The 18,175-nt window shown below is 34.6% G+C and overlaps 2 protein-coding genes across 2 annotated transcripts; both read right to left on the minus strand.

Moving 5' to 3' along the window:
• Positions 1-141: 141 nt before the first annotated feature.
• LOC145601122 (DEAD-box ATP-dependent RNA helicase 16-like) lies at positions 142-9,970 on the minus strand. Its single transcript, XM_081657065.1, has 15 exons — positions 9,740-9,970; positions 9,495-9,653; positions 9,298-9,387; positions 9,071-9,199; positions 8,812-8,912; positions 7,458-7,572; positions 6,571-6,702; positions 6,268-6,333; positions 5,943-6,119; positions 4,335-4,430; positions 3,086-3,223; positions 1,255-1,337; positions 1,048-1,085; positions 753-964; positions 142-612 (listed from the first exon to the last, which is right to left on the minus strand). The coding sequence occupies exons 1-15, from the start codon at positions 9,902-9,904 to the stop codon at positions 568-570; spliced, it is 1,746 nt and encodes a 581-aa protein (XP_081513191.1). The 5' UTR covers positions 9,905-9,970; the 3' UTR covers positions 142-567.
• Positions 9,971-12,830: 2,860 nt separating this feature from the next.
• On the minus strand, positions 12,831-14,314 carry LOC145601607 (receptor-like protein 44). The gene has a single exon (XM_081657655.1). It carries the CDS (start codon positions 14,055-14,057, stop codon positions 13,227-13,229), a length of 831 nt encoding a protein of 276 aa, XP_081513781.1. The 5' UTR covers positions 14,058-14,314; the 3' UTR covers positions 12,831-13,226.
• Positions 14,315-18,175: the final 3,861 nt, after the last annotated feature.

Here is an 18,175-nt window from a genome sequence, read left to right on the forward strand (position 1 = left end):
ATACTCAAGATGCTGCGCTTTAAGTCTATATTAGAATTGGATTTTCGATTATACACAATGAATACATGGGCCAAATATGTTGCATACTTTAAGGATATCAAATGCATACAGACTTGAAGAAGAGTAGGAGGGCTAGAAGAGTAGCAGATACCGTAAAGCCAAAATTTCTTACTAGTATATAATTTGATAAATTAATCTATTACACATGGGTATGAAAAACCTTGAGAAACGCCAGCATTAGATTGGGAATAAATATTACCTTCATCCGAATTAGTTTGTCATTATACAACATCGAATTGCATATCATAGTGATATTTATTTTCGGATGGAGTACATTTTTCTCTACAACCTAACAAAATGAATCTGGAAATGCAGAGTATATGAGCAGAATTTTGGTTCCTCTGCCTGGAGATTTGGAGAAGCATCAGCAGGTTCAAACTGGAGTACAGATTTCTCAGCAGTATATCGCGCCAAGTTATGAACCCTGATTTCCCTACCATATCAAGACTTGTATAAGCCGTTTAGTATGATGCCAAAATTGGAATAATTTCTCAGCTAAATCCATGGTCATTTCTGATTGTTCCTCTTCACCCTTTTTCGTTGCTTTGGTCCCTACAATAAATAAGCAAACATCAAAATTACATTGCTTCAATTAAATTGTCATTTTAAGCAGAAATAATGAACAGCTGATTCGGAAAAGTCTTCATTTTCCTCTATGAAGAAGGATTCTGCCAAAGATGAAAAGAAAATACCTCGGCTGATAACGTCTTGAGGGGATCTCGCTTCCTCGATTTTCTCTTTAAACCCTGTTGTCCAGGCTTTCTATTATTACTCATTGCTGCTCGAGCAAGTTTGACAATCTTGCTTGCTTCTTGTGTGGTTGGGTCCAATAAATATTCAGGAACATCACGCAGATGCGCCGGAGGTTCCTTCTTGCTGAGGACTTTGTCATGCTTTAAAAGATCTGTGTAGACAAGACTTTCTCTTTTAAATCCAAATATATAAAAAATTAAGCAGGAATTGCAAATTATCTAGACTATTAGTTACCTAGATCTCTAGGATTAGCTTCAAAATGGGATTTCAACCTGAACAAAAAATTACACGGCAACAACAAGATCAGTGTCAAGTCTGTCAATACAACATATAGCTTCCCTACAGGAATAGAATTGCTTCACAAATCACAAAGTACAAACAGTCCTTTTAAGATAAAAGTAAGCGTGACAAATAGCCAATACAGCAGAAGCCAAAACTTACTTTTCAGAGTTGAGCATCTCATTCCTTAGATCTTGTGCCCGTGATTCTCGTACAGCAAAACTAGTCACACTCCTGAACACATCCTATAAATTGAAACCAATGCTTCAACAGTATATCTTTGACTTTTTGGGGGAAAAAAAGTAAGCTCAATTTATTCCTCTTCCAAAAACAACAATGTGTACACATGAAGAACATAACTTCTGCAGTTGTGCTAACCTATGTTACTTGGACTCGGATGAAGTGTCCAATTAGGCACGGGTGTCCAAGTATCGGACTCGCCCATTTTCTTGAAAAAAATTGTGTTTTTAGTTAAAAATGAAGTGTCCAAGTGTTGGTGTCGGTGTCGACACGGACACGTGAGGTAAATGAAAGAGTCCGAGGAACATAGGTGCTAACAAATTAACAATCATACAGCTTTGACCCATAAATCAAAAAACCATATGAACACCCGAGAATCATTTTATCTCAATCTCGTCCTTTTATAATTTGATGAATACACGACACCCTTTCCCAACAATATAATTTTTTCTCAACCTCTAGCCAACCAAAAATATCTGAAGAATAGAGGTCCATTTTCAAATCAGTTCCTAACTTCCTAATACAGCAACCAACTTCCATTGGTTTCCAGTCTGCATATCACATCTACAAGGTCAACCCAAGAGCAACAATTGCTAACAAAGACACTCCCATAAGAATAAGCCCTTCAGAAGCACTATAGCAGTATCAATGTTACAAGGTACGTGGTTCGATTCGAAACGCGGTACGGAAACGGATACGTGGCATCAGGTACGATCCTAGCTTGAATTTATGTAGGTTAGTGAATTGCTTAAGAAAATAGAGTACATAATATATACTTGTATAATAAAAAGCTCAAAGATTTAAGCCCATTTGGATTAGAACCCTAGCCGCCACCCTATGTACTACTGTGTAAAACAGGAGAGAGGAGAGAGAAAAAACTACTCCTAAGATATAAAATCAGAAGAGAGAGAAAATGCATTGGATATATTGGGAAGAAACCATTGAACGTTGCACAGGAAGAATAACCGCTTAGCTGCTACCAGAGTCGCCTCCTTCAGCGATCCAGATCACGAACCCCAGCGACCCAAGTCGCGTTTGTTCCGCTTTCCAATACGCGCGACTCAGTTCGCGATTCGTGGCTACGTACCGCGAACCTTGTAACACTGAGCAGTATAACTCATACAAACAAAAGAAGCTAAGCAATTCTTCTGGCACAGATAGACTAGCAGTCTTTTTCACAATCCTAACCTCCAAAATCAATCTATTCCAAAGAATCACTATTCTTTAATGGAGATGGCTTTCAAAGTACTGAGGTATACCATCCTTTATATGATAAACTTGTCAAAATGACCACCTACATCACCACATATACCACTGGAAATGGACTGAAAGAAAGAGAAGCGAGACCAATGAAGGATAGGAAAACACTAATGATAGAAAAGTATCAAGAGTGAACACAATGATAATGAAGGCTCGAATTGACTATATTAAAGTAATTATTGAATCTAATTCATAAAGCAAAGGAGGAAATCTATGCCAGTCACATTTAAGGAAAAAAGTTTTGTTGACCCATATACTTTAAAAACAGTATAAGGATTAAAAATCATGAAAAGTGCTCAATTTCAGGATAGAAGTAATTTTTAATTGCGCAAGGCTAAAGAGCAAAGAGGAGTTCTTGACAGTGGAGGTCATTCCTTTCAATCTTCTATATTGACTGTTCAGATTTGAGTCAAACCCCTTCCTCAATCACAAAAAACAAATTTGACACTAGTTATACAGTGTATGAAGTAACAAACAGATGCAAAAGAGATACCTCAGCTCGATATCTCAACGATTCCACTGCATTCTTTGTGAGTAGTGGAAATGGAGCAATAAAGTTGGTATCATCACTTGCTTTCTCTGCTAATGTGGCCTTTAGCTCATCAAAAGCTTCCATCTCATCTGGAGAGACCTACCATATAATGAAAATATCAGAACACCAACAACCAAAGCATTTATAATTTTATCAAGCACAAGCCTGCTCATTGTTAAGTTACCAAAATAGGAGAAACATAAGATTAAAATAAAAATCAGATGTTGAACAGTTATGATTTAAGGAACTGAACTCAATGAGCAAGTAATACCAGTAAATATAACACATATGTTCTTCCTCGCTGTGAAGACACAACTTTTGTTTATAAATAAACCATATGGTTCCCAGAACATAGAAAAAAAATGAAAACTCGATTGATTATATGTGAGTGCAGTTGTAATAATTTCACATGGTAAGCCACACATAATTTATTATTGGGTTGAACTTGCAAAATTTAGCTCTGCACTGCACTGCATAAACAGTTGATTACATCTGCATTGTTTCACCAATCTACAAGTAAGGATCAAAAAATTAATAAGCATGAAGCTCATAAAGGACACAATTTCAATGTAATGTTGTTCTTCACCATCCATAAATTATTTTGTTCTAAAGCCCAAAAAAGCTGGCCAGGGTGAGTAAACATCATAAGCAATAGGCAACATCTAACCACATGCATATCAACATACTTCAGAACATGTTGCATATCAAAGCAGACAATATCTTCACTGTATTTTTATTTTTGTTTTGTTTTTTTTGACAATAATAAATATTTCTAGAATTACACAAGACAAATTAAAAAAAAAAAAAGACAAGGTGTCGGATACAAAATGGTTGCTCTACTATTTAAACATCTTCCCAAAACATAGAGAAGCTTAAAATGTGAACCACCATTGAGAGATTTAAGAGTCAAGTCACCACTCCGCAACGGGTATGATATAAGGTTAATTACTCCTCCATATATCAAATGGGAGTTGCCAGTGAGTTTGGCATATATTTTGTACATGTTCCTATCATATCCTGGGTCTATAAATTAGGAATTTATATGCCTAAGCCAATATAAGGGACAGAAAAAAGAAGCAGGAAGTGTTGCTTGAACATTTTTTCCAGCATTTAACTAAAAGATATGACTGTCGTCACAAAATGAAATCACTAAATCGTCACTGTTTAATGCTCATATAAAACAAGGTAGATGCTACCTAACGAAACTTACAAGAGAAACAGAAGCTCCAGTAGTAAAAGCTCTTCCAGTGCGTCCAATTCGATGCACGTATCCAGCAACACTTTGAGGCATCTCAAAATTTATAACCTATAAACAAACAAATAAAGGAGAAAGTTCAGGTGTTGTTAGTGTGTTACAACAAGACCACTCAAGTAATTCAAAGCAGATAATCACTCTATCCAAGTCAAGTGTGAATAGCATGTAGCTATAAGATAGCAGCAGCACATTATGTAATTGATGTTGTGTGATACACAAAAAAGCTAATTCAAGAGTCAATATGACCACATTCTGGCATCAAACAGTAATCATATCATGTGCCCCAGAGATCAATCAAGAATTTCTGCAGCTAATGTTACAAATGCTTCCAGGACAAATTCCATCATAGAGCAACAACCTATTCATCTCAAGCTTATATCTCCTAAACAAAGAACGGAGATAATTGAAATGAATTAACACATAAATTCAAAATCCTGTTTTTTGTTAACATAATTGTCCAAAGATAGCTTGCAAAGAAAATTAGGAAATGCCCCATCTTCATTGACATTACTATAATTACCCAACTTCACATATCAAAAAAGTAAATTAAGACTTGAATCTAATCTCTATTAATATGACAAACTAAAGCCCTACTTAAAAACAAAACAAAAAACAAACTGACTTCAAATAGAAACAAAACAAAAACAAAGAATAAAAATGCTGAATAAAAGTCTTCCCTTTGAAAATAGCAAAGAGAAATGCGCGGTGGAGTAATGATCAGTTTCCACTTAGCTGGTACTCGTAACAATCAGTTTGTCTATCAATTTATGGTTCTTACAGATTGGCTGTAACCTTTACGATTTCACTTTTATTCACCGAGTGTTTTTATAACATCTTCCAACAAGATGCAAGTATTCTAGATCAAAATCTTAACAATTATTAGTGCATACATAAAATCATTATTAAATTAACTAATTTGGATAACAGCATTGAGAAGTAAAAACAAGATCATGCACTACAACTAAAATCTCAAGAGAAGTAGTAACAAGCAACCAAAACCTTAAACTTTGATCAATACACAACTACTACAAATAATAATGATTGACAGTAGCAATGACAGATTGATTAGGATCATAAAAATACATGTGCGGAAGATGACTAAACCATCAACAAATCCCAACGACAAACTTGTTGGACTTTGTTGACAGTCAATCTATTACTCCTTCCAACAAGTTGCATAATGATCGAAAAAGACCCTTATTTAGTTGGGAGAATGTGAGCTGCAGATCACAAATTTAAGTCTTGTTAGGTATATAAATATTTCTGAATTAAAATTAGAGTCCACCAAACTATACACCTAAGAGCAAACATGTAGTTACACGCTACTCTAGTACTAAATTATGCAAAAGTCGGAGCTGAGATCCTTCTCATATGCTACCACAGGGAAAAGACCTGTTCACTAGCACAAAAGGCTAAAACAGAGATTGACTCGTATGAACAAAACGTTAGATAACATGTGATTTACAGGGCCTTGAATATATGAAAGTAGCATAGATCAACAACCTAAAGTGCATATATTATTAAAAAAAAATTAAAAAAAATAAATAAAATAAAATTATATACCGTGTGCACATTTTTGAAGTCTATGCCTCTCACTACACCAAATTCTGCATCTAATTTTGGCTTCCTGCGTTTGTTGGATTTTCTTCCTTCCGATTTTTTCTCACTATCCTCCTGATCCTTTCCAGCTTGACTGATATCAGTTGCAATTAAGTAGTCAAAAAGTCCTGCATTAAATTCCTGATCAACAAAGAGCTACAGGGTCAAGAACCAATGTCCCAAAGTCCAAATTTTTGAAGGAAATAGCCAGCCAAGGGCTTAGGTAAGCACAAGTTGCACAAAGTCCAACTGAATTGAAGGATAAAGCAATGGCGGAGACAGCTTATACCTCAAGCATATGAAGCCTAGAATTTTGGGGCAACTCAGCATTTAGAACAGCTGATCTGATAGCAAACTGCCATACAAATGTAAATATTTAAAAAAAAATCTTGACATGAATTCAGTACTCAAGATTACCTATTGTGGCCACATTTAATCAAACTTTGAGCAAGGTTCATGATTACTTGGCCCAAATTTTATATCCTCACTTCAGTCATTTATAATCAAAATGAAAGTTCATTTGCCAAACATCCCGAAATAGAGCACATCATTATCAGTCATTGTAAAGGTATTATAAAAGAATTAGCAATACCTTTTCTAAAAAGAGTTTTAACCTAAATCCCATGTCGATTGTATTAGTGAAGATGAGTACTTTCTTCTGAACCAATTCCAGCTTTAAAAGAGCAAGAATGTAGATGAACTTATCATGAGCACTGCAAGAAATCTAAAAAAAAAAAAAGAGTAAATTTATTGCATAAAGAATATAAAAGAAGCACATAACCCACAACTGACACCAAACACATCTTGGGCAAAAAAAAAATGGAACACAATGATTCCTAAACTTTCATAAACATTAAAATCACAAGGAGGAAACACGTGGAGAGATGAAGCTGTTCATGAGTATACTTATTTTACAAACAACAGAACACATATTGAATTCACAGAACTTCCTGCAAAGTCTTTTTGAGTCATAATTAGAACAAGAATTTGTTTGCTTATTGTTTACAGGATAATAGTAGAAAGATCAACTTGGTGTTCATATAACCCTACAATCATAACGATATCTAACGCAAAACAAATAGTATAATTGAAAAAACAAAGGCACCGAGACAAACCACATAGAAGTTATCTCCATCACAAAAACACAGAACATGTATATATCTTCAAATTACTAATGCAGTAGGCATTTCCTACTCTTCAGTATTGACTCTGTCTCAATTTTGGGGGGTCACAAGTCTTTCCCATGTGAAGATCCATATTTAAAAAATCTTTTTATCACTTTGCACTCTTTCCCCAAAAGGTCCTAATAATTCTGAAATCCCCAAACCAGTTTTATGAGTTTCTTCAGAGATTATTAATGATTCCTCAGTATAATTCTTAACATATCATCATAATTAGGCTGACACAAAACAGGGATGCTCAATCAAAATGAAGTATGGGATAATAATTAGATCATAATGCATACAAAATAACTCTTACCCAAAATTGTTGCACGTTTTTAGGAATAAGTTCATCATTGGTACCACCAACCTCTGGCAAAGTCAGAATATAGGGATTGTGTAGAATAAGTTTCTTCAGCTTCTCAACATCAGCACTATATAGGTAATAAAGAAATATTACTCAGGCATATAATTAAATACATATAAAAGTGTTATCCCCAACGGAATCCACCTCTAGAAAAACTAATTCGTTGATCAATCTTAAAGAGCCAAGAAAGATAACAGAAATTCATGAATCAACAAGGAAAAAAATACTCCCTCCATTACGATTTACTCGCAACAATTACTAAAAATGGCCGGTACACATTACTTGCAACAAACTTATTTATTTCCCTTTATGGTAAGTTTTTTTGTGTGATTTTACAACATTACCCATACTTTTTTTTTTCTAAACACCCTAATTAAACTTCTAATTTTATCTTATTAACTTAAACCCTAACATTAATTAACTTAAACATTTCTACCAAAATCATTCACCTTCCATCCAAATTCATCATCATCTTAATTGGCAACCACCACCAACACCACCACCACCATACTACCACCGCAACTCCATTGTAATTATCCAGAAATTTCTCTCTCTTTGTTCATCTCTCCCAATCTCCACCGCAACCATGGCGATCTATTGTCGCCGGAACTCACTATCGATATCCTCTTGGTTTTCGTCGCCTTCTCTCTCTCTTTACCCAGAAATCGGGGTTGTTGTGGTGCTCTATTTACCCAGAAATCGGGGTTGTCGATCTCTTACTTCTCTTGGTAATTTTCCAGATCTGATTGTTTTCTAGGTTCCATGGTTTTGTTGAGGGTTCGCGGGCTTCGTGGTGGGTGGTTGGTGATAGGTGGTGGTTCGTTTGTATATGGTTCGTGGTTCGTGCTGGGAGCTGGGTCGAAATCGGGGTTGCGGGCTAAATCGTGGGTGGTGCTGGGTCAAATTCGTGGTTTTGGGTCGAAATCGGGGTGTTGGGTCGAAATCGGAGGCGGTGGTGGGTCGAAATCGTGGTTGTGGGCGAAATTAGGGATGGTGGTGGGTCGAAATCGTGGTTCTGGGTTCGATTGTGGTGGTGGTGGTGGTCGTGGTATGGTGCTAGGTGGTGGTGGTGCTGCTAGGTGGTGGTGGTGGTTTGCTGCTAGGTGGTGGTGGTGCTGCTGATAGGTGCTAAGTGGTTGTATTTGATTTTTTTTTTTTTTTTTTTGGGTTGGATTAATACTAAACACATGCCATTATTTTTTGTTAATTACACTTACCATCTTTTGCCTAGGAGTCCGCAAACTCCCTCTTTGTTGCGAGTAAATCGTAACGGAGGGAGTATAAATAAATATAAAAAGTAACAAACCTTGATGTAGCAGACATCAAGAGGCACTGACAACGTCTAGGGACATGGGCTGTAAGAGATCTTAGGTCATCTTCATATCCATAAGACAACAGAAGATCTGCCTGAACATAAACACAAGTTTATAAATACGGAAAATAATCACTGCCACAAATAACTGCTAGCCTAAAACTAATACATCAACTCTCCACAGCTTGCCCGCTCTATAAAAAAACGAGACAGCCATTATTAACAATAAAGAGATACTAAAATCAAGATTAACCTCATCGAGAACGAGCATAGAAAGTGATTCCTGAATGGCCTTCGGTTGAAGAGCACCAGCTTTCAAACAAGTATGCACACAAGCAGGTGTTGACACCAGAATATCCGCAGGACCAGACAGCGCCTGCTTCTGATAGAATTCACAAACAAACGAAATTGACATTAATAACATGCTCGAATTACAGCAAAAATGAACAACTAAAAAAAAGATTATAAATGACAACTAACCATCTCAATAGTTGACATAGTGCTAGTAAGCTGAGCAACTTTCAACTGAGCTCTACACAATTCTATAATAGACGTCACTTCAGTATAAACCTGTATAAATTTTAATCACAAATCAATAACCCTAAAACCCCAAATTAAACCCACATTAGAAAAATGAAAGAATGAATAAATCACTAAAAATAAATTAAATTCAAAACCTGGTGACATAATTCTCGGGTGGGAACAAGAACTAATGCGGCAGGACCGAGGCGGTTATTCGATCCGGTATCCGAAAATAGTTTCTGGAGCAATGGAAGTAAATACGCAAATGTCTTCCCCGACCCAGTTTTAGCTCTGGCAACCACATCCTTTCCTTCCTGTTCAAATTCACCCAATTTCTGAACAAATTCCTTGAAAATTAGGGTTCAATTTGAAGATTAACGAATGTAGAAGAAGAACTTACGAGAATTAGGGGAATGGCGACACGCTGAATTGGTGTAGGCTTTTCAATTCCTTTCTTAATAAGTGCTCGAAGAAGACGAGGATCCAAACTTAGGTCCTCGAAGCTCTTGTTATCTTCGTCTACTTCAATTTCTTCTTTCTGGGTAGTATTTGATGAATTCTCCATTGATGAAGATTAGGAGATTATCAGAGAGAAGAGTGGTAAAGGGAGAAATTGGGGTTTAGGGTTTTAGCGCTTAGGAGAAAGAGGGGAAATGATTTGTGGAACCCGGTACTAATCTACACGGGCCATATTACAATTGAATTGTATAGGGCTTTCTGATTGGGCCAAATATCTAAAAGCAAAGAGGTTCAATGTTTGCTTTTGTAGACTACTACTGCTATATGCTTAACGCCTGTTCTCATTTTATTAGAGCTGAAATGAACTGAATTGAAATTAATATTTTATAGGAGAAGGAAATTAGGAGCGAAATTATTAGAGCTAAACTGAACTGAAAATTATCGTATGAAAACATGTCCTTAATCAATTGTCAATACATATAGTCTGTATATTGTTGAACTTTCTTGTTGCCTATCAAAATCTTATGAATATTTTTTATTTTGTGTGACTAGAGTGCATAATAATTTTATCTTAAATTATTGTTTACAAAAATCTTACGAGTATTTTTTATCTAATGCGACAAAATTGCATAATATTTTTTATTATAATTTACTCGTATAACCTACAATAAATCATACGAATATTTTTGATTAAATGTGATGTTATTGTACATTATATTTAAATCATAAGAACTTATTATATCGTGCAATTGCACAGAAAATGTACTAGTTGCCTATATGTATGTGATGCGTACAATCGTGTATGATAATTTGAGTGAAGTACTCCCTCCAATTTAAAGTATTCTTCTCGTTTTGCAATTAGCTCAATGTTGATATTTTTTATATTGTTGTATTAAGTATCAAGTTGTTTTTTAAGTTTCGTTGTGTTTTAATCTTCACATGTTCAATTATCACTTTCAAACTTTAGCATTAATTAGTTATTACTAGTAGTATAATAAGAGTAATGGATTTGAGATCTTTCTTTCAAAAAAAAAGAAGAGTAATGGATTTGAGAGTTATGGATGACAAGGGTGATTACACCTCTTTCTTAATTTGGATCATATGGTTAAATTTTGTATTATCAATTTATCATCATTCAGCATAAGGTGATGGTGTTTGTGTTTTTATGCTTCAATTGGCCTCTAAAGATAGATTTCTTAAAAATATGAGTTTAGGATAGATAAAGTGGTAGACACTATTAGAGATCAAAATTGCTACACTACCAAGATTGTCAAATACAAGTATCTGATCAAGGAATGAAGATTTAAAATTAGGACTGCTTTTATGGCCAAATAATGGGAGGATAATATACTTTTTTAATATAAAAACAATTTTGAACAAGCATGTACTATGAATATGTATGGCGGAAAAAGGAATAATTTGTAGTAAATGCATCATATATTCCTTTGGATTTAACTGTCACGTCTTTGACCTTTATTTTCAACAGATGTTAAAGACACTTGTATTAAATTTTTAAGATATTGTATGCGTAAATAGGGACGAATATTACCACAAGAGATTTAAAAAAAAAATACACTGTCTTGATAGCAAACTATGCTGAATATCCAAAATAATTGTATAAACGAGGGAGTATACTGTTACATGATCGAGGTAAAAGTGCATTACTAACATTAGGCTATTAGCATTAACTTATTGTGCACAGAACATTTTCATGTGTATTTATACCCAACAAGCAGCAGCTAGGTCGTGTTCATGTTTGCTAAAGAGGGGGAAAAGAGAGAATTTAAGTGAACAATGTAATGAAGAAATGAATAAAAAATTAAAAATAGTACAGTGGAAAACTTGAATATATTTCTTAAAAAAATACGAGAGTACTGTAGATAGGTGGGTCAAACTATAGTAGTGATACTAGTAGTATTATACTACAATACCTGCAATATACTCCTTGAGAATGTTTCTGGCTAAAAAGCACGTCCATGGAATCTCAAGAAACCCATACATTAACAAAAGTGTTTCCTCCCCATTCCAAAGGGTCTTGGTCTCCCACCACCCCATATTCGCATTTACCAAAACAATCCTAAGAGCCACTCCACACATCGAAACACTCCTTACTTTTACTACGCGTTAAAAGGTACTCTAATCTACTATTCTTTCACCCGAGTTTAGTAAGTTTACGTAGTTTAGTGTATCAAGATTGTTACTACGTCATCCCTTTACCATATTTCAATACCTTATTACTTATCCTAGTTATAAGCCTAATTAATCTGATGTGATTTTGACGAACAAGTAAGTTGTAATTGATTCTTCGAGTTATTTAGGGACGACAGGACCCTGTGGAATGATTATTAGCGTTACTAAAAATACCAGCAGAATGGCAATATACCAATGATATCACGCACTAAAGCATTACAGTAACAACGAAACTTTCGGTCACTTTCTCCATAGCCTGCGTAATTTCCCGCTCAGAAAATGACAACTTGTGGTTCAAGTAGTATACTAGTATTCAACTATAATAGGGTGGTCCTTAGCCTTCCTATCTCAACAAATTTATGATTCTCATCAAAATTCCATGACCATGCCTATGGTTGGACTGCTCATGTACTCGTATAGTCGTATTTGGAAACTTAAAGAGGCCCGCCAATTTGCCTCAAATCCATCAAAACTCATTGACTCGTCGTTAACCTTTTTTTAAATTCAATCGCGAAATTAGGCTTTATTTCACTAATAGTCAAATAATATGATGATAAGAACAATTCCAATAGTACATGACAAATCCGATAATATAATTTCAGACAATTAAGTTCGATAAAGATAATAATCTTGGTGGAAAACATGACAGCCATAATTTATAATACGAAATTAGTTGTAGGTCTCAAACTCTCAACTACTAGCATGATCGGCAATTAAATCAACTAATAAACCCAATAATTAAATGAAAGGCAAAGAGAATGTTCATTATATTAGGTAAATAACGACGGTAATTGCCAAACAAGGCCATAAATTTGAAATACACAACATTATTTTTTACCCCGAACACGACAATATTAAGAAAAAGATAGAATTCAGAAAAATAAATAATAAATAATGAATGCATTCAACATAAACTCGTATATACTGGTACTAATTTATGAATCTCTCACATGTTCAATTCGTTTCTCTGTACATTGTCGATTTCCGAACTAAAAAAACAAAAACAAAATTCCTTAAAAAAACACCCCAAAAAAAAAAAAAAAAAAAAAAGAAGTCAAATCAACCAACAAAAACCATAACTCAATTCCCCACCCTCTGAAAATCAATCAAGATCAGTAGCAACTAAGATCAAATTCATACAAACTGGAAAAATGTCAACTAAACAACCTATATTTATCTTATACTAATAAACAATTTCCCAGCAAATAAAAAAAAAAAATTAGAAAAAGAAAAAGAAATCAATAATCAGGCATATGGTGGCTAATCTTGCCTTCTTCAGCAGCAGCCATCTTTTGTTCAGAAACCTTTAACCAAATACAAACAACTGTAAAACTAACAATCAAGCTCAAAAGCCCACTTCCAAGCCCAATTCCAACTATCGCCATCACAGACAACCCTCTATTTTTGTACGGTTCCAAGGGGTAACCGTACAAATCCTTATTCCCTTGAAACGACGTCGCATTAAACCTGGGCAACGTCCCACTCCGATTCCCAATCGACGGCGGAATAACCCCGGACAACTTATTATACGACACATCGAAAGTGTTGAGTCGTACAAGGAGACCCAGCTGCTGAGGGATGGGCCCCACTAGCTGGTTCCCATGTAAGTCGATGACATTAAGGTAAGCGCAGAGGTAGAGAGAAGGAGGGATCTGACCGGAGAGACGGTTGCCGGAGAGATTAAGTACGGCGAGGTTAGAAAGGTCTTTTAACTCTTCGGGGATCTCGCCGGAGAGAGAGTTGGAGGAGAGGTCGAGGGTTTGGAGATTAGTGCATTTAGAGAGAGAAGGGGAGATGGTACCTTGGAGAGAGAGGGAGGAGAGAGAAAGCCGGAAGATGCGGCCGTTGTTACAAGTGGCGCCTTGGAGGTGAGAGTCGAACCCGTTACATGGGTTGGCGAAGTTGGGTTGGGTCCAGTTTTTCAGATTATGGGCCGGGTCTTCGAATGAAGCGTAGAGTTGGGACAAGCAGGCTTCGTCGCTTGGATCTGAGGTTGAAGGGTGAACATGGAGGAACAGAGAGAATACGAGTAAGAACACGCCGGAGATACGGTGGTGGTGTTTTTTCATAGGTTGGAATTTTAATTTAAATTTAAATTTGAATTTGGTGGATTAATATTATTTTTTGGGGGAGTTTGATTAAAATGAATTGGAGAGAGAGTGGAGAAGGTGGGAGATGTGAGGGAGGTTGAGTTTGTATTGTGTTGGTTTCTGGAGAGAAGTGAAAACTGAAATTCAGGAAAGAAATATGGAAATGAATGGAATTCGAGGGTTAATGCGTCATTCTAAACTTTCCCTTTCTTTTTACAACTAACGCTGTACTGGAGTACTGTATTTCTTCACTTCTTTATACTTCACTAAATTCCTCTGCTCACAACTTCCTCTCTACTAGTCTACTTGCTTGCGCGAGTTGTGTCATCGAGTCATTTCCCTTTACCTTAAAAAAAATTATCCGTTTTATATTATTTACAACGATTTAACGTAAAGTACAAATTATCCATTGAAAGATTAAGGAATTTGTTGTCTTCAAAAAAAAAAAATATTAAGAAATTTATTTTGTTAGAATTGATTTGAATTTACTACCTCCGTTTTATATTATTCAAAATAGTTATACACTTTCTACTCATATTTCATGTCAAACATGTCACAAAATATTCGATTTTTTGCAGGTATCTCAGGCTGTTCGAGTACATTCAAGATCTGTATCCCGAGAGAATCTCAAAATACCCGAAATAAAAATGAATGGAATTCTAGGGATACTTTAAATAACTAGGAAGTACTATATAAGCTTTTAAAAAAATGGGATTTATCCGTTGCTATATTAGAGAATAATGGTGCTTTTTTTTTAAGTTAATTGATTTTAACTTATGAACTTGTTGAACCGATTGAAACTAATTGGACCGAATTGAAAAGAAAATTCAAATCTTTTACAAGACTAAGGATCAAACTAAAAGCCCTTGATTCGTTTCATCTTTATCAAACCTTGACCCAAATGTCGGTTAAAATCAAATGTTGCACACCGTTATTCGTAATTGTACTGTCAATTAATACTTCTCTGATACTCTTCTCAAAATACTCTGTATTCAATTTGTTCTAGCTTTCATTGTCGTTTAGGGCCTGTTCACATTTACTAAATTAAGCTGAATTGAAGGGAACTGAACTGAGCTGAAATGAATATTTTATAAGAGAATAAAATTAGGAGCTAAACTGAATTGATCTAGTTGGAGCTGAAATAAACTGAACTGAACTGAAATTAAGCTGAAATTAGGCCCTTATTACGTCTTTAACTTTTTTTACTACGAAAGTATATAGTATTACTTTAACTTATTAGGTCTATATAAAATTCACCAGGCATGATTTTCACAGTTTTATTTTGTGATACCATGATTTTCACATATGATTAGCCTAAGATTTACATCTTTTAAAGCAGAAAACACACTTTAGTGATCAACTTTAAAATCTCAATAGTTGGAAAAGAAAAACACAAAATACAAATATAAAATAATTTACTACCTCCGTTTCATATTACTTGTAGCAATTTAACATAAAGCAGTATAGAAGAAAAATATCTGTAAAAAATAATATGCAACGGAGGTAATACTACAAATAAGATCTAAGATTTGCCCTAACATATCGATATCATAATTTCGCTTTTTGCAAAAGGAGCACAATGGAGAACTTTTTGGTGCAAGAATTACATCATACGCTCAAGCATGTGCATTTAGGCGTGATTAGGGAGAAGATTTTTCTCCCTTTTTTAGCAATTTCGAGTCGTAATATAGGTGATTTAATCAGTCCTCTTTGTGATTTTATTATACTTTTTGTCCAATGGAATAAAGAATTAAGTTCACAAAACATATTTTATATTCTTTGGCGGGGCTTATCCTAATCATATTTGGTGGCTTTTAAGTTGTAGTCAAAACCATGTTTTATTTAATTATTTTGAAAGGGTAAAGTAGTCTTTTGATGATTGCATAATGCGTGAGTGTGTCACGCACCATGATCTTTTTCTTAGCCATTAATGACTTACGGAGTAAAAGCTTTGCATAGTTGCACGAGTTTGTGATTATCTTCATGACAGGAAATTTTTATAGTAAAGTTGAAATACGTAGAAGAAAAACAATTAACCTGCGTTAAAATACTTTGTACATATACTGTCAAGATTATCAACCATGAAATGTTTAATATGAAGTACGAGTATTGTATGTTTTTGGTGTTTAGAGAGTCACAAGAGCGAATGATGATAATTGATATCAAAATCACTTGGAACCAAGAAAAATCACTTTTAAACTACGAGTATTATTGAATACATTATTAATACACCGTTGTTCAAAAAATTGCTAATGTATCTTCTGTACAAGCAAATTATAATATGTAGTATCCTATCCATCAGATCGGACCTTCTTCTTGTCTCAGATATGAGAAGATTTTTCACAAAGTAGTTGTGATTAGTAGAATTAAAAATTTGTGATTAATTTTAAAATGGAGTATCTTTAACAGCATTACAGCTAAGGGTGTGTTATGGTTGGAACTTACAAGTATGCACATGCTAATAATATCCAGTTGTACTGTTGTACTTGTCAAGCATAATGTATCAACAAATAATTATGTGAGTTAATTAAGAATTAATGTAGTTAACAAACTAGGGTATATTGTCCAAAGCACAACATAACACAATCACACCACAGAATACAAGTTAAATGGACCCATGTGTCCTATTTATTCCACAACAAATGATCTACTTTGGTGCTTCACTGTTTCTTGTGCTACTAATTTTTCATATACTTAGCCATGACGTCCGACATGAATCAGCAGTAGTTTAGCAACACTGCGCTTTTCGTTTAATTCCAAAGGATCTGGTTAGTGCTTTGTCCCACCCTCCACTAAAATTCCTAATTCTAGCCACAACGTTTTGATTTTCATGTTAGTCAATACATTAATTTAACGATGAAATTTTAATACTTTGCATATGTAATTTATCAACGAGTAAACATTCTGAACTTCCGAAGTATAAAAGTTGATAAGTCATGTATTAAAAAACATGCTTAAAAGCAAAATCTAACTACCCATACGGCCATACATAAGAATATTCATTATGGCCTTGAGTCGAAGTTGATCGACTTGTGAGCTATTTTATGTACTAACGGTCTTACATATACACTATCATCCCACAATGATCTACGTACGTAGCTCGTACCATCACATTCAACAACCCTTTCTAGTCTATTCTCTTATGTTTGTACTCCGTACCACTTACTAAATAATAATATCGCTCTAATGTATCTTAGATCCATGATCCTCAATTCAAACATGTCCTAAATCATAACATAAAAAATCAGGTTGAAGATTTGGTAATTATAATGCTAAAATGCTGAAGTAAATGATAATGATGATGTTGTTGGTAGGTGTGTGTTAATACGTGTGTAATAAATAGAGTTTGGAGATTCAAAATTGTAGAGTATTCAAAAGTCATGCGTAAGAGACTAGACAGAGGGAAAGAACCAAGCTAAGTTAGGATGTGACAAGTCCAGTTTAGTTAACAGCAAATAATACAAGTAAGTTTATTTGCATTGACATTCATTATTCATCCACCAAACATACATGATATGGGCCAGTGGAGATGTTGGAGGGCTACCTTACATTATTATATGCTTTTGTTAGGTAATATGCGCTCATTTTATTAACCATTTGCCTCTTTTTCTTTGGTTCATTCTTGTTTTTAACTATTTTCATCTATGAAATATTAATGGAAATCGACTGCCTGCTATGTATTTAGGATAATTTTCATTAATCAAATAGGGATTATACTAACTAATATGGAATATCAATCATAATCGTAATATATTTAATATTCAATATAAAATTGTATACTTCGTCTATGTATCAACGTATGATTTCAACCAAAAAGAATGGTGGATTTGGGGATGTTGACGTTTGAGATATATTAATATTTGTTAGTATTATTAGAATCCATTATATTAACACATGCTTGAATCAATGTTTATATATGTTCAATGTTTCCGTTTGTATTAGTGTATTAATTTGTTAAAGGTGTTAATGGACCAATGGTGGAGCAACTAGGATGCAAATGGAAGGAAAAAAAAAAAAAAAAAAAAAACCCTTTAATAAGATAACCAATGTAAATACTTTACTATGTGTGGTTAACAACTTAACATCATATATTCATA

The sequence above is a fragment of the Chenopodium album genome, chromosome 21 (genome assembly GCF_948465745.1).
Source record: "Chenopodium album chromosome 21, dcCheAlbu1.1, whole genome shotgun sequence".
Classification (NCBI taxonomy): domain Eukaryota; kingdom Viridiplantae; phylum Streptophyta; class Magnoliopsida; order Caryophyllales; family Amaranthaceae; genus Chenopodium; species Chenopodium album.